The sequence below is a fragment of the Emydura macquarii genome, unplaced genomic scaffold (assembly GCF_026122565.2).
Source record: "Emydura macquarii macquarii isolate MOO-44397 ecotype Brisbane River unplaced genomic scaffold, CSIRO-AGI_Emac_v2 contig_306, whole genome shotgun sequence".
Taxonomy (NCBI): Eukaryota; Metazoa; Chordata; order Testudines; family Chelidae; genus Emydura; species Emydura macquarii.
This window is the reverse complement of record NW_027130443.1, coordinates 8807306-8832735: the sequence shown is the minus strand read 5'-3', so window position 1 is coordinate 8832735 and position 25430 is coordinate 8807306. Positions and strand designations below refer to the sequence as shown.

Sequence of the window (25430 nt, the reverse complement as noted above, 5' to 3'; positions counted from 1 at the left end):
GGGAATGAGCAGCAGGATTTGAGGTGTGTAAGTATCAACCAATCAATAACGGTGGATAAGTTCCCATTTCACAGATGGGAAATTGAGGCACAGAGTGGTGAAGTGATCTGTCCAAGATCCCAGAGGAAGTTAACAGCAGAGCTATGAACAGAACCCTTTCCCAAGCCCCAATTCCTGTGCCCTATTGCACTGGACTACACTGTCCCTGCTATAGACCCACAGAAGGACAGTTCCATCGTGGTAACTTGTGTTAAACATGTTCAAGAGTCAATGCCATGTGTGGGTTGAACTCAAGATTTTCAGAAGGTGCCTAAGATTATGGATGCACAGACACCTTAAAGGAGGCCTGATTTCCCTAAAGTGTCCATCACCCAGACTCCTGAAGAAATCAGGCTACTTAAAGGTGTCTCAAGTTGGGTGCCCAAGATCCGAGGCATCCAAAAAAAGCACCAGGCATTTTTCAAAAACTTGGCCAAAATTACATGTGGAGAAAGGAAGAGGGTGTGGGTCAGACTGAAACTAATGAAAGCCAGTGTGAAGCAAGTTAAATGAATAGAGAGGAGACTGACAAACTGTGTCAGCAGAATTTCATCACAGAACATTGCGCCCGCTGAACTCTAACGAATGTCCACACACTCCCTCCCCTCAATCCATACCATCCCTCCTGGAAAAGGAGCCAAGTTCAGAGAAGCACTTGGGTCCCTGATAGGGAACAGAAGAATCAGTTTAATCATACTCTGCCTGATCACCCCGTGAATCCCTAAGAAATGGCAGCTTTCACAGAAAGCCATTCCTGAGTTAAGAGGCAAGATGTGTGTACTTAATCCAACAGGTCAAAACTGCAAGGAGAATCTCTCTAAGAAGATTCCTCCAGCACAAAACAATAGAGAACTGTTTGCAAGGTCTTCACTCTCAAATAAGATAACTTGTCCTAGCGCTTCTTTGGGTTTCATTCACATTTCTTACATTCAGGAAACTGTTTTCCAGGATGGTATTTTTCTATGCATTACCCCACTGCAAAAGGAGATTATCTCCATGCGGCACCCTTTCTTCCCACACCAAGTTTCTCTAAATATCAGTGAATGTGACCTATGAAGGGGAAAATAGATTTTTTGTGCCTCTTTTGGCTTCTTTATGGAGAAATCAAAACCAGCTGGAAAGGGTATGTTTTCTTCCCCTCTGCTTACCACCCTGTTTTTCTTGAAAGATTGTGTATGGCCTAGGACCTTGGTACCCCCCGCTTTAGTGATCGTAACTGCAACTGCCCCAATGTGAACCCCTTCCATACACAGCGTGACGTGCACCACTGGACCTCATTAAACCAGGGCTAATTCCCAATGTAGACAAGGTCCAGTAAGCAGGTTTCACATCACGGATAGAAGTGAAACCTGAGCAACAGAGGGAAAATAATTTTCATTTTATTCAGAACTGTTAACACCTGCTCTTCAGACACTTCAGTAAAATATTTGGGGGAAAAGAAGCATTGGTTAAAGATTCTAACACTGCTAGCCTCTTCCACCAAGGACTTCAGAGAGTTGCTAATTCTTATCTCTGGATCCTCCAAGAAAGAACTCCAGCAAAACAGGGAAGATCAGACCTACCATTCCTATTACCACAAACAGAAGAAAGAAATAGAACTTTTAAAATGAGAAACAAATCAACCAAAAATTAAGAAACTATCTGGCCTTCTTTGTGGATGAAAGCAGAAGGGGGGCAACAGATCTAATCCCCACTCACCCGTTCAGGTCACTAGATCCAGTTCTAGAGCAATGGCTAAGGAGGTGTTTTCACTGTAAGCTATTTTCCGCAAATTCTAGTCTCTCTCGCCTTCCCCGCCCAAAATTATTCTTGGTGCTGATCTCATGCTTGTGCCAAGAAGCAACTTTAGAAGGAAAAAAACAACAGCCCCCACTACATACACAAAGAAGCCCATGTAAGTTATTGAAATGGGCATATGCAACATTCTTCACCAGTTAAGCAAAATGCATAAGAACCTCAAGCTATGATGTCACATTAATGACCATCCCCGACCCCCCAACAATTCTTCTGGGCTTAACAAGCCACTGGCTGTCTAAGTAAGTAGCCCATGCACATCATTACTCTGGACAGCCATTTGCACTCACCCTCATCACTTGAGGCCTCCTGTTTAACCACAGACAATGGGGAGCGGGTTGGTGGTTTGCCCAGTGGATGACGGCGACTTTTCTTTATCTCCATCTTCATTTTTGAAAAAGCAGAAGCGGTCTGAAACAAATTGGAACATGTTAGGTGGGAATCCTAGAGTTCTGGGGCATGGAGGAGCAACACAGGCCAACTTGAGCTAATTCCCCAAGGGGGGCCTTTAACCCACACAAGAAACTCCTTATTGTCTTTCGGTAGGATCACCAAGGACCTCCCCACCAGTAATTTTGGTAGATAAGGTCAACAGCCTCCCATAAGATCATGCCAGGTAATGTGTAAATGACAACAACATTTTCCTCCAACCAGAATAGTCTCAAAGTCAAGATGGAGTTGTCACGTTCACTAGCCTCTGAAAGGTCTGATCTGTCATGTAACATGATGCTTGCATTTCAGCTGGAAACCCCACGGTAAAAATTCTTCCCTGGGGGTGAAATTTTTATCTAGCTCAGGGAGTTTACAGTGTCCTTCATCATGATATCCAAGGTAAATGAAGTCTGCAGGTAAAGATTCTTTATGAATTTCAAGGAATTTCCTGCACTTCTCCATTTCCTGGACAAGGTAGCTTCAGCACATGCACACGCACACATGTACACACAGTCATCATGGCAGATGTAGTGGAAGTGCTTTGTCAAAGAGAAAGGTCTTGTAGTGAGCCTTTAAAGTGGTTACACTCCAGATGGGCTTGTTATGGCCCACTCTATTGAGGCGCTAGACAGCTGCATTCTGCACAAATTGGGACATCTGCATTTTATGCACATTCACTCTCAGATACAGTGAGTTTCAGTCACCTGTTCTGGAAGTGACTAAGGCCTTGTCTATACTAGAGAAAATTGACAGATTGCAATGCCCTTCAATTGGTGGAAAATACCCTTGCAGCCACACAAAAATTTGCTGTAATGGATTGTTTGCCGGGCATCAATTAAAGTTACCCTGAAAATTTTTAGTAGCAAGTCTCAATCAATGCTAACTCAATTGAACGAACACCCAAGTGGACCCATTCCACTCTAGCAGACATCTCACTGCTGTCCCCTAAGTGCATTAGCCACTGCAAAACTGGCCTCTTTGGTTATCTTTCCGCACACCGTTCAAGGGTCAGCTTCACAGGAAGCCACCTACCCATACATGAAGTATTGCCTGGAGTTTGATAATAAGACATTTTCAGAGCAAGCGACTTCTGGAACAGTATTTCAACTCTTACAGATTGCAATTGTTGTTGTCATTGTCTTGTCCCACAGTAATCATAACTGGCCATGAATTCAACAACTTGCACAGGGTCATTTGGTACAGGCTTGCTTCAAGGTGTCCAATCCAAAAAATTTCACTTTCCTTAAAATATTACACTTTAAAGCGTGATTTTCACTCCTGCAGTATAGTAAAGACCCTCCAATAAAGACCATCCAAACCTCATCATGATACTGGGGTGTTCCCAGAGAAGAACTCTGGCTAACAGGGCTCTGACAACCATATTCCCACCACATAGATGAGGAAGAGAGTTTGGAAATATGATGCCTTGGTGTTCTACTGCCTGGTCCCTGGAAGACCTTTATACTATCCCCTCACAGTGAGGCAATCAGCATACCTCTTCCCAGCTAGGAACATATCACAGGAATGCCAAGGTCTACATGGGCTTGTCTGAGCAGCTAGCTGCACCAGTTTCAAGTACTTCAGATGCTCAACGGCAGGAGAAAGGCAAGGATTTGAGACAAAAGGACTGGAAAACTAAGAACAATAGCAGTCAGTGTGGTGTTGCCCACATACACTCTTCCTTTCTTTTTTTTTTTAAACAGGATTTGTACCAGATCTCCAGCCAAAGACTCACCACCACAACTTGGCTGTGGACAGCAGTGGAACTCTGGAGAACAGATCAGCTAGGATGAAGATGACAGGCAGGAAAACCCAAACTTAGGACATGGACACATTTCTACTTATATCAGTATAAGTTACATCGCTCAGGGGTGTGAATAAATCACCTCCCTGAGCGACATAAGTTACACTGACCTAAGCGCCAGCATGGACAATGGTATGTCGGCTAGAAAGCTTCTCCCACCAATTTACCTGCCACCTCTTGCAGGAGTGGATATATTATGCTGATGGGAGAGCTGTCTTCCGTCGGTACAGAGCATCTGCTCTAGAAACGCTGCTGCTGCGCCAATGCAGTGCTTCTGGTGTAGACTAGCCCTTAGGGAGGGGAAAGATGAGTTGGACCTTGTCAACCAGGACCCTTTTTGGAGTGAAGGCCATAGAGAGTGATGCTGGCCTTGTCAATTACAACTGTAGCAATGAGGGACCCTCTGCAGTTTCTAAGCAGCTTAAAATCATAGAACATACTCACTGTGACCCTTTTACACTGGTTTGGGGAACATGCTTGGGGTTCACACGGCTGCTACCATTAACATTTGTGGAAGGGCAAATATAGCTACACAAGAACAAGAACATCCATTGCTCTCACTGCTCCATCATCCCTACCCCATTATACCCTCCACTTTTTCCTACACTCCCACCTCAATTGTACCAACCCCCCATAAAATCTCCCAGCTTCTGCCACGTGCACCAGGCTAGGGGGAAACGGCAGGTTAAGTGGCAGAGCTACGCCATGCAGCCATGACCAAAACAGAAGACAAGCAGCAAAAAATAAAACCAAATTAAAAAGGCACAAAGAGACCACAATGTAAGCAGCATAAAAACAGAAGCATTTTATTTCTCCAGCACAAACCACGCAGGCTGTGGCCAAAGCATTTACATCCTATTGTATCTACCGGCCTGCATGCTGCCCAGCAGCAGCTACACAGCATGCACTGGTAATCACAGTATCGACGGCTTTCTTTGGTGTAAGGCAAATACATTACAGCACAAGTTGGCCTGCTTTGAAATTTACAGCACAGGCGGTTAGCGGTTCAAAGGCAGCATCAGTGTCCTTATTATGGCATTAGGAATGAAAGTGAAGTGCATTCCATGCTACGCAGTAGTCAGAGGTGCAGGCACCATGTGCAGCCCATCACAGCTCCAGCAACTTGTCGATTTTAGCCCTGATCCTCCTCCAGTCTGCAGCCACTATATCTGAGAAACGCTTATACAAAAGGTGTTTTAATCGGGCCACCACATTACATGGCAAAGAATGTTTCCCTCTGCCCCCACAATAGCTAACAGTGCCTCGCCATTCCCTCAGCTTATCAGGGGGGACCATACGGAAAAATAAAGCTGCAGCGTATCTCTCCGGCTTGCCGCTAACTCTCTTGAACATTTCCCTTCGTTCCCTTTTGGGAATCCTCCTCAAGGTGATATCATCCAGGGGCAGGGCAGCCTGAAATAGGTTAAGGGTTATTACTATATTTGTCATTGGAAAGTTACCCCCGCACCCTCATCCACCCCCTAAAACCACATCACAAAAACACTGCTGGACAGGGTTATGCAGTAGCCCGATACTGGGGGGGGGGAGAGGCGCAACAGGCAATCTGCTCACCATCTGGGATAGACTGTGCAACTGACCATACTTTATAACTGGAAGCAAGGGGAAGATAGACATCAAAATTCTGTGACATTCCTAGGCCTCTGTGAAGGGTTATTATGGTTACTGGCTTTCTCATTGCTTTACCCTTTGACAGTGGTTGACCATTGGCAGCTGTGACCAACAGGCAAGCAGTCCACTAACCTGGACAACGATACCAGACTAACAGCATCCCAACCTAAGACAGAAAGCCAAAGACCAAGGACAATATATCTGCTGAACTGATGGAGTCGCAGAAAGTTTATTAGCTGCAAGGGAAAGAGTTGTGACTCATGGGTCCTGTTCTGCTTCTCCAGCATATGATGATCCACATATGGACAGGTATAAGAGGCAGGAATTTGCTTCCTGAAATTCCCTATCCATCTCTCACAATTCACAGTTATGGGATTTTTAGAGAGGGCATAACAGGCTTATGTTGGGGATGTGTCCTCCAGTACCTTTTGCTATCGGACTCCCTGTTCCTGCCCAATATCCTGCATTTTAAAACACTGAAAACATCCCATATTGGGATGCTTTCTTCATCCCACCTCATGGTCCCAGCTGCATCAGAGGCTTTTCACTCAAGACAAGAAGAGCATTTGCAAACGGTATTACACACAAGTATGAAAAAAAAAAAACTTGTCAGGTTTACCTCACCAAGCATTCTAAGTTTGGGTGTTTGTATATATTTGTCTTAGGGAATCGGATCTGCTCTAGTTAACATACAGAATAAATGTTAAGGCCCTCCCAGGCGCGCGCACGCGCGCACATTCCCTTCCTCTTTATCTTCATACAGTAAATGAATACAGAGGTCACGACATGCTGACAATAAAACGTCCTTTGCCCTGTTTTCAAAATAGGTGCACAGAGCATCCCTGATCCAAGCAGCCCTCCTTTTGGTTACTCTGCTAACAGTAGCTGTTGCCTCCACATCTGCACAGCCTGAGGCAAGTGTCTAGGACCATATATTCCGGTCATCTTTAAATATCCTTCATGTATATTGTGCAAAACACAACAAGCAGCAGGTAATAAGGAAGTCTGTCCAGACAATTATTGCAAGAAACCTCCAGGTGGCCCTCAGTCTACCCCTGACACCCTCCATGTGCTTAAGGTGTAGTTGAGTCTTCCACTGCCTTGAGGATTTGTTTTCATAACCCAGGGAAGCATGTATACGGATGTCAATGCAACTGCGGGGGGAACTGAAATCTAATTTTTGGTCTTTGTGGAAAATGGATGAGTTTGAGAATAACTACATTTAGCACCTTCCCAAGCCAGCCAACATAAATATGTAGGAACTGACTATGATATACCGTGTCCTGCATCATGAAGGAGTGTTAACCTCTTCTTGTTATAGCACTCTAAAGCTTTTCTGAGATGCCAATGCACTGATACAACTGAGGAATGCAACTGGTATAACTGAGGAACTAACAGTTCAAAGCTTGCTAGAACGTCCTGCACACTGAGCACATGCCTCTTTCAGTGCATGGTCTTGTGCACCTCTGTCACAACAGTGCCTAAAGTGTATTTACAGACCCCAAACTGGTTCCTAACTGACTTGAAGCTGATCAAGATAGCCAGCTTGCACACTGCTATCACTGCTCATTTCTCCTGGATGATGGAGGATTTAATTCTAGTGTAATGTCGGGGTTAGCTCAGCACAGAGGTCCAGGGAAGTCTCTTTTCTGAAATTCTGCAGACACCACTGGACATGCCAGGTCAGAGCACATTCTGGTCCCACCACTCTGTGCTCATGCAGATGGCCCAAAGCATCTCTTCCCACCATGGGAATCTCATTAGGAATAAATCAGAGACATGTACTCTGAAAGTCCCATTTGACACGACTCCCAGTATCATTCTTTTGGTCTCCAGCACTCAGCATGAAGTCCGGGAAAACAATCCACTGCATCTCTGCAGCTGCCTCTGTTGCCTTATGTTAGTTTTTCCTACATTCTAACATAAACCTTTCTTCATAGGTGAGGGACAGAATCAGAATGTGAGAGCTAATCTCTAGATTCCAAAAAGAGTTTGGAAATAATACTAGCAACAAGGTACATACTGGGATACCCTACCGCCAATTTCTGGAGTTTCCCAAAGATTATGGGAGCTTAAGCCCCACTCCCACAACTCTCCTAGGTCCTCAGTGGCATGCCACAATACTGTACCTAGCAAATGATACCCAATATAGCACTACGACAGACAGCAGTGCTGGGAACTTGGATACATTCCTAGTGGGCACAGCAATCTCAACCAGCACAGCAGCAAAATTGAAGGTATCTTTAACCCGATGCAGCATTACCAATGTGATAAAACTCAAATGAGTAGCTGAACAACTGGGGCTAAAACAAACTATTGAAATACCACTGACTGGTTTCTCTAGTGCAGACAAGGCCTGTGGCATGGTTCACTGTGGCAAGCTCCTCATCCATGAAAAAAGGCAGCGCTTCCTAGCAAGCTGAAGGTGAAAGCTAGTGGCTTTTTGTGCCACTGACACTTCCTGATCATCCTAGACTCAGGGTTGAGTCAAACAGGATCTCAAGGCTTAGCATCTCTTTGAAAATCGGGGAGGAGGGGAGGATGGGTGAAGGACAGAGTCTCAGCAAGTTCTTAAAAGCATTTCCCTCTTCCAACCAGCATCACCATGGCCTTTCTTAGATTTAGGTTCAGCACCCCACTTTCTACCCCACAACAGGCCATCACAAAGCTGAATTAAAACCTTTCTGGGGTAAAGTTCTACAGAACCAATCAATCTTCCAGATGATCTAGATACATCAATTCTTGTGGCCATCCCACATACAACTGTAAGCCTCTGTAAATGAATGAGGCTCTGCACAAGATGCGAGGCCCTCCACTGAAAAGCTTATACTCTAAGGCACAAATAGCACAGTATATTCCATAGCTACACCATAGAATAAGATACAATGCTGCACAACAGAACACTGTAATTTGTTCCACTGTATAACATGGGGAATGGTCCTTAGAGCTCAACTAGAAACTGCAGAGTCAGATTTTGGGAGAAGAAGGAGAACACACATGGCTGGAAGTAAGTCCTCCAAAGCACTACAGAACTCTAGCTCAGATTCCGTGATGCACACTATTGTGCCACCAGGACTTTCCCTGGAAGCAATGTTTATTGCTGTCCTGATAGTCAAATGATTACTTACATCAGCAGCAGGTGCTATTGAACCCTCCTTCTGGCACATACCTGTAAGTCACTGACCTCAGTGGCAACATCCGTATTTTCTGCTTCTCCGCTCTCCTCCTCCTTCACAGTTAGCTCCAAAGGGACCGTCTGCTCCCGCCAAACCTGGCCCTTTTGTGTAGCAAACTGCTCAAATGCCTGCTGGCAGGACATGCGCTCCTTTTCAAATATCACCTTTTTGGTCCGTGGAACCACATAAAGCATAGGAATGATGGGTCGGGGCTTAAAGTCATCCTCCTCACTTGGCAGTTCTGAGGGCAGGATGATGTTGAGGGGAGCAGAGGGTGAGCTCTTCTCTGCTGTGGCTGATGCGGATGCTGCTACATGCACCAGTGGCCGTGCTGCTGGTACCTCTTCTTCGGCAGGTTGCTGCTGTGGTTGTGGCAGAGGTGGTGGTGGTGGCGGCAGCAGCTGCTGCTGCAAAGGAAGCTGAGGTGGCTGCAGGTGATGATTGTGATGGTGGTGATGCTGATGGTGCGGGTGCTTCTTCTTTCTCTCACCTTTTACTTTTGGGGGACGGGCCTTTGCCTTGCTCTCTCCTGTCAAAGAAATGGGCAAGAATCAACTTCACATGCTGAGATGCTGGGACACTGTTTTATTTCCCTTCCCCCCCACGAACCCTGAATTCAATGTAGGTCAAAAAGCATTGGATTAACATGATGGACAATAGAATCATCTTTGGAACAGATGCAGCAAAGGCATTGGCCATGCAGGATACTCCATGCTGTCCCTCAGCTCTGATGCGGAAGGACTGGCTCTAGAAATGAGAGGCTCACTGTGTGTCTGTGGCCTATTCAATCTTTGACCTGCCTCCTGAGACTGCCAACCTGAACGTCAATTGGGACACAAGAAGCCTGTCAACTAGAAGCTGGACCGAGAGCACCAAGGTTCACATGCATGTTGCATTAATATGCAAGTTACATAATACGGATCACCAGACTAGGCAAAAACACTGAGGTCCGGGTAACAAATTCTGATCCCAGAGCCCAGTTGACTGGATTACAGCACTGGAATAGAAGACTAAACGAAGGGAAGTTCTATGTGCTTCCCTCACTGAATGGTAAGGCAAATGAGAAGTCATGTGAAATAGCTAGTGAGGGAAGTGATAGTCAGCAGAAGCTAATGTCAGAAAATCCTTCCCACTTAAGGAAGTGTATGAATCAAGGCACTACACATCTGAGCATTTAACTCACTTCTTGGCACCTTGACAAAATACAAGCTGGCAAACATGGCCATTTGCTCCTAAAATCCCATTATCAAGTCACATGTAACTAGGCTGCTTTATTTTAGAATTCTGGTTTGATAGGGTCATAGTCCCAGGGGTGGAAGGACAGTTCCGCCTTTGACAAACTGAGTAGCACAATACGTATTTGGAGGATTTCCACATCCTATTTCATGTCCCACCTCTAAACCATTCCCAATTACTGCTCCTTCCATGTACAAGCATTGCTGGTATGTGAGTGTTACCTATATCCAATGCAGTTAACAACCCTGGGAAATGAGGCATCAAACCAAGCTATCTACATCACTTTTTACTGAAAGGCTTCTAGCGCAAGGTCCTTAGAAAGATGGCTTTAAAACATGAATCAAAAACAGCATTGAACCAGCTCTATTATAGACACTATCTCAGTATTGACTACTGTGATGGGCATTTTCAATGCTTGTTTTTCTCTCTCCCTTTTCACACTCCCCCATTCATTTTATCTGCATACTGTCACATCTCTCTTACACTGAGGTGACAGCACACAAACTCCTTGAGCAGATGGATGCCCCAATATTTTTCTACAGAGACAAGGACCACACATAAGAAAAGAGACCGTCTCTTCTCTCTCCCCACCTTTCCTCCCAATATAACCCTGCAAAATGATTTGGCCAATTTGATTTCAGAGCATTCCAGAACAGCCATGATTAAAATGCCTTCTGGGCCTCGGTGAGCGTCTCTAGGTCAGGATGGAAGATGTCTTGACTGTTTCCCTTATTGCATCTGTAATGAATTATGTTCCCTATACTCACCACTCCCTCCCTTCAAGAATAAAGTTATCAGTCCACTCAAAGGAAAGTAAATAATAGATGTTCCACAGACAGATGCCAGCCCTCAATTTGTTTAATAAAAGATTGTTTTTCAACTACAGCTGCTAGGACTGGATGAGTCTGTTGCAAAAGGTCACTCTCCCTACTAATAGGATGGGGAGTGGAGAGGGAAAACCACAACATAGAAGTGGGAGCAGGGAGAGAGAGAAGGTTACCCCATAATAAAGGTTACCAACCAACTCCCAAGCTCAGAATCTGCCATTGAAGAGTAGCAAAACCTACTGCCCAGTCTTAGCTCACTGCAGAAAATCAGATAAACTGCCACTGAATAATGTGATACTCTGTCAAAATGATTACACCCAGAGTAAAATGAAGCAGTAAGAATCCCTGCTGAAGTCTTTTAGGTGGACATCTATATCTGGACATTTCCCAGGAGTGTATGTTCTGAGGGTCTTATTTACACTAATTTATAAAAATGGTTACAAGGCCAGCCCAAATAGTTATTGTTTTTGTGTAAGTAGCACTTCAGATAAACTGGTTTGTAGTATCACACAGAAAGGAATACTGAATTTCCTTAGAGAAATAAACACATTGAATGAAAGTCAAATTGGATTTCTCCTCAGTCACACAAGAACAGATCATATTTATTCTCTATACACTCAGAGAATTCTCTACCCAAATAACAAAACGAAAGCCATTCACTGGCTTTGTTGACTTCTAAACAGGCTAAATTGACAGCAGCTGGTATCCAGGACATTGTTTAAAAGTTTAAATGTTAAGACAACAAAAAAATGTACTTTACAGGTGTATCCGGAAGAGGTGGCTCATATCCAAAACTAGAATCCAGGAATAATGGAATGAGATGTGAAGACCAAGTCTGGTAATCAGGAATGCTTACAGATGTAGAATGGTCTTTATTTTTAAAACACTATGTTTTCAGTTGGATGAATTAGCTGAGGGACCCAGGGCAGCTATTCATTCACTGAAGGTGGATCCAAATAGCACAGCAAGTAGACATGAAAACTTTAAAAACGCAACAGTAGTTTCATTTTTGGAGGGGAATAAGGAGAGTTGACTGGGGCTAGGGCAGGTAGAAAAATGTATGTCAATTTCACTGGAAATTGCAGGCATTCAGTATCTCTGAAAAATCAGGCTACTTATATAGGAGTCTAACTTTAGGCATCCAAATTTGAAAACTTTGTAGAGTACTGACTTCATCTGCTATTAAGAAACAATAGACTCAGGTATCTCCACTAGCACAATAGACTGGAGACAGACATTAACAGCAACAATTCAGGCACAACTCTAGTGGAATGCTTTTTAAATTGTCGACAATACAAATTAAGGAAGTGTAAAATGGATATGTCAATCTAGCAGCAGTGCAATCATGGAACCATAGTAGGAATTAAGAGATGGGAGAAAGCTAGGAAGTCTTTCTTCACTGCATCCCTCTAGTAATGCTGCATTACTCCCTGAAGAGATTTCTAGTGTTTTGTCCAAATCAGCTTATCTGTTCAAAATGACAGGGCTTTCACCTGTCCACTTCAGAGACTATCCCACAGCGAGAGACACTCTAGGGTCATGGAGTTCATTGTCTCTTCGCAATAATATTCAGCTTCATTTTTATTTTCTTAACTTCATTTTATTACTTGTAGGTGTGGACTCCACACCCTAAAACAATTCCTCTCCATCCTCTGTGTTTACAGCCTTCAAATTATTTGTGAGGAATCCAGGTGGGTCTCAAACTTGCAAGCTAACAGAAGCTGGTGTGATACAAAAGTGGCACACACAACCCTAGGGGAAGGAAGCACTTTCCATCACCTTCCAGTAGCTATCTGTGGTCAAATGAAGCAGCTCTGCTGACTCTCTGTGGAGCAGGTGGTAGCTAGTATGAAATTTGACTTTTGAAGAAGAGTTATCATTCTGACAGGGGCATCTGTCCCAAAGGATGCTAGAAAGTGATCTGAAATACCTTGCTGGTTAACACTACCTTATGTTTTGATGTGGTGCCAAGATATGATTTTGCTTCACATCATGACAGGACTACCGTGTCCCAGGAACTTTATTTAGCCACCCCAAACAACCCTGGAGGAAAATAGGGAGATGCTCACAGTGATATCCCACCCGACAATAAAATAATTCATATATATAAGTATATGAAAATCTGTTATTACATACGGGCATCAGAGGACATGGCAAGATAAATCATTGGCATGAACTTGAATTTTGTGGCTTTGGTCTGTGTGCAATCTGACCAAAGCATTACTTTATGTAATTGTGTGTGTGCATTTGCAATTGCAACATGCAATAAGACTTATGTGGCTGCATTTAAAGATGACACTTGAAGTGGTGCACAATAAAATACATACATAACCACTTCACAGCTAACTGTCTCATTGCTTCTTTTCATATCAAAAGACAGTCCTCCTGTGACACACAGGGGCTAGGTCCCAGCCCTGCAGTACGGTTAACATGCACAGTATGGTAGGCAGCGCCTGCTGGTACATGCATTACATTCTTTCCAACACACAGAGAGAGAAGCAGAGCTGGAAGGCTCTCTCCTTAACTTCTAGTCACAAGGCAATCTGCTAAAAAATTCTGAAAGCGCTGATATGAAGTGATAAATTACGAACATAAAGCTTAGTCATAAAAGGCAAAAAGAAAACTGTCAAGTTTCTGGGTGAGAAACCCTTAATACCATATCTATTAATGTTCAGTAAGTCCAAATCAACAACATGAAACAGACTTATTTCTTGAAAGCTGCCAGTGATCTCTGAAGAATCCCACTCTTCCTACTCTCCCTCCGAACTCTTTTATACCAGAAAGGAGGAGCAAAGTGGAAAAATCCCTTTACAACCAGACTAAAATCAAAGCTAAATGAAGAAGGGGCTGGGGGAGGAGGAGATAAGGAAAGTAGGGGACAAAATGTGAATTAATCACTCAGGTCAGCCAGGTGCTCCCTTCTGAACTACATACAGACCAACAACAATCAAAGGAAAATCAAATGATTTAGTTGAAATCTGTATGAAGCTTGAGGATGAGAATGCGGACTATGGGATACATGAAGACAGGGAAAATCAGGTGTATTTAGCTTTTACAAAAGTCCCATGAAACTGCACTAAGACACTGACTGACCCACTGCTGACAACGGTTATGAGCACTTTGTTCCCCTGAAACTACATTGAAAACAGACTAGCTGCTAGTCACATTTTCTGAAATGGTGCTGAAAATAGGTGTGTCCCTTCTATGCTAGCAGTTTTCAACACCAGGGCTAAATTTGTGATTTAAAAATCTGTTCAGCTAGAACACAGCCATTCTTCTCTCCCCTCTTCCAGTCTAAGGATCTCAGATCTGTCCCTGCCACTTATATTTAGTCTCCCATGAGACATCAGCTTTTTCAGGCCATTTATTACAAGCAGTAACTGTTAAACTCGTACATGAGCCAAGTGTATCATTTAATGCACTGTTGGTGTTTTCAGGATGGAGTGATGGAAAGTACCTATTCACGCCGTGCTGCTCTTTCTCCATATGCCAATAATCCACATCTCCTTATCTTCCCTGGAGCAGGAGGGATCACTGTCTAGTTGATAGATCATGGGACTACACCAGGAAACTGGGTACTAGTCCCAGGACTTCCACAGACTTCCTGTGTGACATTGGCTGCCAAGACATTTAAACTCTCTTCTGCCTCAGTTTTTCCCAAACATAAATTAGTAATAATAAGGGGATATACACTATAGGAAGATGATTTCATTAATGTCTGTCAAGTGCTTTAGAGTTCCTCAAAGGCAGGTGAAGGAAAAGTTTACCAGCAGCATGAACTGATACAATCCATACAGCACTGAGACACAGTGCTCTTCTGGCAACAGAAAGGGCCCCAATGGGAAGAGGTACAGATTTCTGCATAGTGAGAAAAGGCTTGGTTCTCTATCAGTGAGCATCAACACATCATGTGATCTGGAGAGAAACATATCACATACTGTCCACAAGCCAGGACATACTGCTAGACTTTCAATATACTTTCTCCTTGACATGGTGCCTCTCAGCCAAGACTTTTAAAGCACTTTACAAACATTTCTCACAACAATCCTGAGAGATTAATGAATATTACATCCACTGAATGGTTGTGTAAAAAGTAGACAGAGTGAGGTTAAGTGATTTGCCAAAATATTCTCAGAGATTCAGTGGCAGAGTTGGGGAAAGCAGCCCTTGCCCCAACTCCCAGTTCCCTGGTCAGACTAGAAAACACTTTCTCTCCTAAAGTGAAGTGTTGACCTTATGCCAGCCAGTGATAACAGCCTCTACAGGGATCCCAGGGATTTGTGCTAGCTCAGCCACTCAGAGATAAATCTAATCTCTCCTTTCCACTAGATCGATTGGAGGAAAAAGGAAGCTCAGTTAAATTTCTACCTTGACTCCTGAGGCAACAGGGGATCTTACACATCTTAAGACCAGCTTTATTTGCAGCTTCTGGGGTAGGGGAGATTTAGAAGGGGGGAAATCAAATGCCCACAGGAATGCACAAACTATTCCTTTTCAGAGTACGGCAAATAAAGTGTATTGAGTCATTCCTTTATGCAGTATTTAAAAAAAATATTCATCCTGTAATGTATATTTTTACAAAACTAATAGCTTTGGCAAAACTTCCAAGCCCTGTCAAGAAAGCTATTTGGACTGCATTCTTAGAGGGAAAAATCAATTGCTGCTGTAAACGATGATGTACTTCAGAAAGTACAGATTTAATACTGGAAAAGACTGCACTGATTTTTCAGGAGGTATAAACAACGCTAGACAACTTATTATAAATGCGTTCCGGAGAAAGAGTTTGCCCCATTTCTGTGTTTAAACGATGCGTCATCAGTAAGCGTGACCATTACCTTCTCCCCCTTCAGTCACTTTACTTCTCTCCTCTTCATCTAGGTCTGGCCCTCTTTTCAGCTCGTCCTTCATTTTGACTTCTTCCATGGCAGTCTCCATAGCCATGACTTCTCCAAGAGACTTCTGATCCTCTGTTTTATGCCTTCTGGGTTGGCTTCTTTTTCTGTGAGACCTGGAGGGGCAGAAATAATGTTTCACATAAAAGAACAGCCCTCAGTTCATAAATGATTACTATCTTGCAAAGGGCTCAGTATAAAACTAAACAACCTTCTTGAGAGAGAGAACACAGGCTGGCTAACAATGACCTATACCAGCAGCAGGGACAGAGCAGGTGTCTAAAACTGAACAGGTAATCCTGATATCACAACATCTAAGATCTATTCACAAGAGCTATGAAAGACGATTAATTCGAAGAGTTCCTAAGTTCCTCAAGAAAGTTTTCACCATTATTAATATAAAGCTGATGCTAAATAATTTTAAACCATATTTTAAATCTAAGCTCCTTTTGCCCACATTCTGCAAACTTCCTATAGAAGTAGGAAAAAATGTGTCATATTTTATTCTCTGCCTGCACTCCACCTTGTCTTCTCTTTCTAGATGTCTGCCTGCCTCGCTACAGAAATTGGAGGCTACTCTGCAAAGGAACACAATCCAACTGTCAGATACTACCAAAGGCTGCCAATTTTAAAAAAGCAAGACATGGACTGCTTAGGACACTAAGTCAATACAGATAGTCTATGGCTTTTTGAGCAACTTGATATGTAGCACAGCAATTCTCAGGTTTGAAGGGCGATGGGGAAGGCTAACTAAGGGAGCACATTAGTTATCAAGTATCAATAAGGACACTAAGGACCTAGAGGAGACAAAACTCTGACTGAGAGTGACATTGCCTGCTGGTGAAGACCAAGAGGGAAGACTGCAGATAGTGACCCGAGGGGCTAGCGGGCAGGAAACCATGGAGTCCCTCCAGTTTAGGAGCCACATTTTATTTCATTTTTAAAATAGTATCTCAGGTCTCTGAGTCCTGGGTCTGAGCTTAACAAAATCCTTTATCAGCAGAGACTGATTCAGAGAGCTGTGACTTTCATCATCATTTTAGCATGCAGAGATTTTTGAAAGTAGCAGCTTCCATATGGTGTCCCCATTCCATGCCTTTGCATCTGCCACCCCATTACAAAGGAATGCAAGGCCATCTATGACAACTCATCTGCCCAAGAATCTAAGGGAGCTGGAATCCAGCTTCACATCCTCAGAGCCAGTCCAGAAACTCAACTGCTAATTAGATTTGGAGTAGAATGAAGTTAACAGAGCCCTTAATGAGGCAACAAACCAAATAAGGAGGGGAAAAAAAAACCAACCTGAGAAATAATGAATGATTAATACAGAAGAAAATTGATCCACATGCACAGTAATTTAGAATTGCTAGACTCTAACCATATGGTCTCCCTCTAAGTATAGATGTTCACTTCACACCTACAAGACATTCATTAGCCAGAACATGCAGTCGAACCCAGAAGGATCTGCTTTTCTCTTCACTAAGATCCTGAAAATATACCACCTCCTCAGAAGGGAGAAAAATGAACCAATTTCTGTTAGAAGTTAAATCTTCTGTAGTTGGTAAAGCAGAATCAAGTTTTGGAGGCTATTTGTGGTAAAGGATGTGTTTTACTCCTATTATCCACAAGTACGGCACAAAGGCTGAAATAAGTTGTAAGCTTCAACCTCATATTAGATGCAATAAAGGTTTCCCAGTGCTCTTCTCCCTCTTTATGAAGCTGGAGGGATATAAGCCAGGAGGGAAAAAAAGAGCATTCCCATTTGATGAAATTGTATTTCTGGAGTTACAAGTAGATGGGTTGACATTACTAGAAGAAAGAGACTATGTTACCTACCTGGACACATTTTCAATATCAGAAATGGTCAGGCTGTCTGTGAATCTAGTTAAAAGTCTAGTTCTGAAGGCAGGGGCAGATAATCTACACTACCACATTAAATGAAGGTGATCTTTCCGTGAGAACACTACTGCTTTGGAGAGCTCACAGTGTGGAGAACCTAGCTGATTATGGGGTTTGAAAATTATTTAGAAAGGATAAAAAAACCAAAAAGGTGGAGTTTCTCTCTTTTCAAAAGTGATATATTTCTACGTGACTTAAGGAGAAGTTAAAACTGTGAAGAGTTTGGACAAACTCACAGAATAAGATAAACTTCACACTGGTGAGGGAAGCAGGGGTGTTCCGGCAGAATTATTTCAATCCAAGAATTGTAAACGTACCGTATGTAGAATATGGCTAAGTGAGGCCACTGAACCAAGTAAAGCTTGTGTGTTCAACAGCTTGAAATGTGCTTCAGAGCAATTTTAGAATAATCTGGGAAGCAATGAGCAGAGTGGACACTGGTAGGTGGGCCTTTTACAACAGCCAAGGTTAACTGAGGACCTTCACTGCTAATCAGTAGGCTCGCAGAAAGAAAAGTGTGGGAAGCAAAGAGAAAGAGGGAAAGGAATAACACTTAGCATTCATAAAATGCTCTATACACCTAGAAACAAGTATCACTCCCAATGTACAGACAAAGGTTAAGTGACCTTCTTTGAAGTCAATGACTCAATCACAATCCCAGATAAAAGAACCTGAGAGTTCTGACTACCAGACCATGCTGACTTTCCCTGAAACTTATGTGAGAGAAGGAAGACACAAACTGTTTTAGGAAGATTGCCTCTGAGGTGGGACAATATTTAAGAGGCCAACTACCTGCAAAATTATCCCAACTGAAGTATTTTAGGACCCTCATATAAAATGATCATTCAGAGAATTTCCCTGCACTACTCAGCTTTCTCTAAATTAACAGGCCAATTATTGTATGCAGGAAAGCAGGGGGCAGGAATGATCCAAAGCAATATCAGGGTGATTGAAGGAGTACTGGAGGACAACACAGAGCTTCGTTAAACCAGAGAGACGAGTTCTGATTAATACAAGCAAACTCTTTCTTGCCTAGGAGCTAGTAATGCCCGAATTTAAGATACTGGACACATTTATTAGGTCTGCACATTTTTAAAATATCAGTCACTGATCAGGCTCCCCACTAAAGATGGTCTCAGATGCTGTTTTTTAAAGTCAACCTAACTCTTCGTTTTAAGGTTTTTTTAAAAAAAAGTTATAGGTCTGTTGTGATGAACATTCTGCTGGTGTTAAATAAATGTCAAATGCAGCGGGGCCACTTCTGGAAAAGCTCCAGCACTCCACAATACTAGATGAGAGAACAGAACTAGTCTGCACACTGCAGAGCAAGCATGGTGGGGAAAGGGAAGGTTAGGAGAGGGAAAGCGGGAGAGCATGCAGAAGAGAACACACCCACTGGCTGACTTGGCTGCTATCTGGGCATATTAAACTTCTATTGTAATTCAATTTCCTCTTTATAAAGATTTTTCTTCTTAAAGCAAGCATGACGACAGGAGAAACCATTCTCCTTCCAGATCCTGTTTGCTTCTCCTATTGGCAGCTCATTTATAAAACCTTCTAATCCAATTAAACTTTTTGGAATGCAGCTGCTGTTTATTGGCAACCCGCTCTGTTGACCAATTAGCTTTAGCCACAATCAATTAACCATTATGCAAATACCGTGTCAGGGCAGCATCTTCACTAGCCTATGTTTATTCAGAATATCAGCTGCACATTAAAGAATGAAGGACCAGAAGTAGAATGGAAAGCCTCTCTCCTGATAGAAGATGAACACCGGTAGGAAATCAAGCGACGGTAAAACAAAGGAGGCCTCAGAAACAGTATCTGAATATCCTCCATGCCACTAGGATCAGACATGATTCAACAGTTGATTTTACAATTACAGGTGCTCAAGAATAAGAATTCCATTACTGGAACAACAAAGCTAGCCAATCCAAGAAAACATCTACAGATTTGGTAAACAGTCTCCTGTTTTTATTAAACAAGGAAAATAAAGTAGGTGTAAGGTGACTTGTAAGGGCAAATTAAGGGCAGTAGATGGCAATTAGTTTGCAGAGATAAATGATGTAAGCATGAGTGATGCAGCAGAGGTAGTATGGACAAAAGGACAAAAAGTCACTTGGGATTCTGGGATGTTGTTCTATGCTACAGCTCGGAGTCAGAAAACAGAACAGGAAAAGCGTCTTCCAATAAAGCAGCCGTAATTTTAATCAGACAGCATTCTAATTACTCATCTATTCAAATGACAAGCAAAGCAAGCAAAACTAAACAAAGGTAATCAAGGTGCTAAAGGTAGTGCAGGATTGCTTTCTTGCTCAGGTTGTTGAAAAGCCTTCACAGTTGTAAGCTATTCTGAACTGAATCCTGAATATAAATCCAGTGTGGCAAATACAGTTGACATTGACAACCATCTAAAATCCAGTATCACAATGAGCTCAGTTCAGTCAGACATGTCAGCATTAAATGACCTGACAGGGATATTCAAAATTATGAAGGGATTTGATAGAGTGAAATGAGAAGCTGTTCCCACAATAGGAAAAAGGATTTAAAAACCCAGGATAAATTCAGCAGTAGGAGGTTAGGGGTATGTTTGGAATTCAGACCAAGCTATTTCTCTTCCAGAGAAGCAAACAGAGATAATGCGGTCTAGTTGAGGTTAAAATCGGATTATATGAGCATAGCATAAATGCCTATCACAAGGATATGTAAATGTTTGAGAACAGAGAAATGGAAGAAATGGCTAATCATCATCTAATCTCCTCCCACCAAAGGAAGTATGGGGCAGAACAAGAATGTGGGGTTCAAACACCTCTAAAGAGGTCAGACCCATTCTCTCGCTCTAGATATTTATGCTTTGGCTCATATCCCTAGTTTCTGAACCCCTCCATATTATCTGAGCCTTGCGGTTGGGTTCTCTTCAATCCAGCAGTCCATTATTGAAGAGTTCAATATTCCCTGTCACTGCTATCAAGTAATGTTATTCTTTTTCATTATGGGGACCTCAGGCAAATAGGGAAGGGAAAAGGGAAATTACATACCGATAGTTTTGTTTGTTGTCTTCTTCCTCATCTCCCATCCTACAAAACAAGATTCCAGTATAGAAAAACATTAGCGCACCACCTTCCAGGAAGCCAAGTCAAAAAGACTGTAAAGCACAGGAGTTTTATACAGCCGCATTCCATTCCCTTTCCTTCAAATCATTTTAAAAGCACCCTAAAAACAAACAGAATTAGGAGACACATACACGTGTGTAAAATAGCAATGGAGTATAAGTGATGCGAGGAAATGAAGATGGGAGAAAAGGAGGGACTACAACAACAATTACTGGTATGTAATTTTTCCCTTGTAGCATGCCCACTCATCTCCCATCCTAAAAAACAAGATTCCATACAAGCAGAAGTGATGAGCAATGAGAACAAAATTTGGGCTTTATGCAGCAACCAAAATCAGCCTTATAAAGTAAGGAAAGATCTAACTACTGAAGAGTGATGGTGATCCGAGCACCATATAGTGACCTAACAAAGGCCCTGTATACTCACCAGCAAGTTGGACCTAAATTCTAAGGCAAGATATCCTGGATTTTGCAGAAAACTGAAAATTCTGCACCTACTTCATTTACATAAGGACAGAGGATTTTATTAAATTAAATGGGAAAATATACAGTGCAACAATACAGGAATCCAAGTGTTACTTATTTTGGCTTCAGGAGGAGAGTGAAAAAGTTTTGGATCATGGAGTAAGCACATTAGCTGATGTTTATGCTAAAATAATCAGTAGCACATAGCTGAAAATGAAATGTAAGTGACCATATCTTTAGGTTTCAGCTTTAACGCCCAACTGAGATGGAGAGCAGCTCACCCCTTGGAGAGCTATTGTTTCAGACTGCCTATAGACTCATGCAGATATCACCATATTGGTTTGCATTCAGCTCACATTTTTAAGGTTATTTTTACAACCATGAGAGAGAGAAACTTTTTTTAAATGAGATCTTAGATTCTGAAGTACAGTGCTCTGTACAGTGGATTCCACAGCTGCAGAATCACAGCCTTCCATAAATCAAGTCAACCACATCATATGCCTCTGCACAAGTGGCAGCAGTGGCTCTAGAAAAACGTTCATGAACAACAAAAGGGAGATCTGTTCACCTGATTTTAGGTCGTATTAAATCTTGTAATCAAGTGATGATTTTTTTAGAAGCTATTAAACTCTGTTTTACCAACAGAAGCAGATAGATTGAGGCAGTTTCTAGGCTACATATAATGTCACAATACACTTCACATGTACAATATGAAGTCTTATGTGCAGAAGTTGCTGAGGCAAAGAACAAAATCTACATAAAAGTTCTGAAAACCTGGGAGATATAATTGATATTTTAGACGCTTAAAGATACAGACATATCTAGCAGAATTTTTTTTAAAACAGGTTAGTCAAAGCTAGAGAAATTTGACAGCCTTAACTGGCCAAGTGAAGTAAGGTCTTACACTCAACTTGATGGCACTTCAAATATCGGCTTTGTCCCCTGTGGAACCTTACATTGCAGGGTTCCACCAGAAGCACACATCATGCTCTACTTCTGACAGCAACCTTGTGACATATTGCTTATCGTTATGAACTAAACTTTTCCCTTCATAAAAAGTTTATGCTGGGAAAAATCACAACTCCCCAAAGCCAATGGGCAGAAAATGCCCTGATAAGGAAGCAATCCATGTAAGGGTTAAAACAATCCCCTTCTGGAAAAGGAGCACTGCCAGGACCTCAACAAAATACCTGGGGGATAAAGCCAGTTAACAAGGACTAGAGTCAGCAACTAAGTTTTAGTCTGGGTCCGCACCACCTGTGAAGTACAGTTCGCCATTTCAACACTGGAGACACAGCCTAGCCAGTCTGAAAAAAAAAATCAGATAAAAAGGACAAACTATAGAGACTTAAAGGTAGCTAGCAAGGAGTGAAAAGGCAGCAGGAAAGAGTCAAGAGCCCCTGAGAGGTCTCCAGGGTGCTGCAATAAAGGCAACCACACAAACCTAACTAAAGGAGAAGCACAGTAGCAAGCAGACCTACAGATACATGAGACTGCTGCAGAGAGCAGGAAAATACAGACGGAAAAGTGAAAGCAGGGAGTGAGCATAGAGATATGGAACTCAGCTGCCTGAAAGAACAGGGCAGAAGCCTCCATTGAATAAAGAGGGATTGCGTTCCCTGAACATGGTACTTTCCCATTGGATAAATGAAAGGGAAGCCTGAAGGTTACATCCTTGTCTGAGGAAAAACCTTAGATTTACCCAAAGAAAATGAGAGAAGCCATGGCTTCTCAGGGCCCGTCGTCCCTGGAATGGACAGTTAAGGACTTGGCTACACACGGAGTTGTTCCTTATTAACTCCATGTGTAGACATGCCTTGAGAAATCAGGACCCAAGATCCAATAATTATGGCTTGCTTGGAGAAGAGGTTTGAGTCCAAAACTACACCTTGGGAATCTGGAGGCATCTAAGCCTTCCAGAGCTGTCCACTGGCTGCTGGGGCTGTATCACAGGTTCAGCAACTCACTCATTTTAACTATACCCCACAGAAGAGACAAGACTGTGTCCTGAGTGGGGAAGTCATCCACCTGTGAACTGGGAGCCTGAAACATTCATAGGGAATCCAGTGTCAAAAGAATTCTCCATAAATTCTTTAAAAGTAATTTTCCTCTCTCTGCTTCCTCTACTACTTCCTTTTTATAAATATAGAAACCAAAACACACACAAAAGCAGCAAAAGGCTAAGGGAAGAGAGGGGGAAAAAGACTGAGGAAAATGTGAAGGAACCTGGGTAGATATACTTTGTGTTGCTGACAGTGTTTTTTTCTCCTGCTCGCTGGTAGATGGAGCTATCATACTTACTACATGGAATCTTGTTTTTCAGGATGAGAAAAGCATACACAAGTTTGTAGTTACAAAGAATACACATTTCCATAATATTTAAAAACTGTAAAAGATCACTATGTGAGCAATTTATGCAGCCAAAAGACATGGAATAGCTCTGACTTTTACTTTTTTTTCCCCAAGTTACTTTAGATCAGAATTTACAAAGTTTAAATTCTGGATACTCATTTTAAAAGGACTTTATTTTCTATTGTGAGTTTCCTCAACTGGGAGAGTGAAATTCAGGCCAATATTTCTGTGTCACCAAAACTGTTTCAGATGACAGACATTCTCTTCTTGCTAAAAATTACTCTCTATGCTAGGGAAGCCATTTCTGCCTTGCATTCGTTTAATTTTGGTTAAAAAGTGTCAGATTGACCAAACTCCTCTATCCACACAATAGGTACCGCATGGACAGGTGAGGCACATATTTCATCACACAATCCTGCCAACAAGTTCAACTGTTACACAGAGGGTCAGACTCTTGGACTGAGAAGAGCAGCTCAGTTCTCACAACCTGCTCAATCCTTGACCCTTCTGCTGAAACTGCAAGAGGGCCAGTGGTGATGTGGACTTCTGTCCAAAGGGAAAACCAAGAATCAGAGTTATATTGGTGAAAGGCTCTACATGTAGGCCTGGTAGAATTAAAAAAAAAAAAATTGACAGATTTTTTTCAAGCTTTTTTTCCTATTTTATCTATTTAAATTTTCACAATTGTGGGAAATTATTGGTGGGTTCAGGAAACTAATGGAAGTAGGCATTGAGATTCAAAAAGTTAAAGCTTTAGAACTATTACACAAATTGTCAACATAATATGTCAAAACATACAAAGAAAATAGCCTTAAATCAAACTTAAGCTGCATGCTTCTTACTTTGCCTGTCTGTAGATTTTGTTCATCATCCAGGGAAATATTTTTTGTCATTAGTGTTGTGTATGGTGAAATTGATGTTCACCAACATATACCAATAAAAGTCAAATCCTTCCAAGCCTATATATACGTGTCAATACTAAAACTTCCCTGCATTTCTCTCATATCCTTCATCTAAGCTCCTTCACAAACATTAAGCCCCACCCTGTGAGGTAAAGTGATATTATGCCATATTACATGTATAATACCGAGGCACAGAGGTTAAGTAACTTGCCCAAAATGTCACAATGAGCAAGAAACAGAACCCAGGAGTCCTGACTCTTGATGTACACACTAGAATACTCTCAAGCTTAGAGAAGCTAAAATAAAATAATCAAATCTCATGCTTCACAGCATATGTTGTCTGCAAAAGTCAGGAAGCAATTTCTCCCCATGTCGGTCTATGTTTGTATTCATAATGTACCAATCACTGTGATGGACTATGCATCACTGCACAGTGGGCCAGGTGAATTATGGATTTAATATGGCTTTAATATGGCAAATAAGAGATGCCTGGTACTCGCTACCTGTGGAGGACAAGATACTGGACTCTGGGCTGTTAGTGAAGTGTAAACCCTTCTTCTCACCTGCCTGTCAACTCCTCTCTGGAAATATCAATTCCCTGAGCCATCACATGCCCAAGCAGGACCTTTTTAACAACACTTTCCCTATACTGCTTTAGGGCCCTTATATCACAATGACTGATGCAGTACAAATGCCTAGATAAGAGCCCATGAGCCCTAGGAATTTTGAGCCCTATATGTACATTTGTTCTTAGAGAGGGGCAACTGAAATTTTAACCCCAGCACCAGTGCCTGTACTGCCAAGATTATGCAGCAGCTCCTCAGTCACTTTTGGGGCGGGGGTTGATAGCTATCCTTCAGACACCCAGAGA

At 42.3% G+C, this 25430-nt stretch overlaps 1 protein-coding gene across 12 annotated transcripts in view; it reads right to left on the bottom strand.

Moving 5' to 3' along the window:
• Window positions 1-25430, bottom strand: part of KDM4B (lysine demethylase 4B) — a 218782-nt gene that overhangs the window by 70615 nt on the left and 122737 nt on the right. For 8 of the 12 annotated variants that reach the window (XM_067558512.1, XM_067558487.1, XM_067558521.1 and 5 more), the window contains exons 10-13: window positions 20767-20805; window positions 15773-15945; window positions 8868-9403; window positions 2124-2244 (exon numbers count right to left, since the gene is read on the bottom strand). In XM_067558512.1, the coding sequence (XP_067414613.1) occupies window positions 2124-2244; window positions 8868-9403; window positions 15773-15945; window positions 20767-20805 (869 nt within the window). Of the gene's footprint in view, window positions 1-2123; window positions 2245-4850; window positions 5483-8867; window positions 9404-15772; window positions 15946-20766; window positions 20806-25430 lie in introns of those variants that run through there. The other 4 variants (XM_067558498.1, XM_067558542.1, XM_067558548.1 and 1 more) reach the window with 4 other exon arrangements.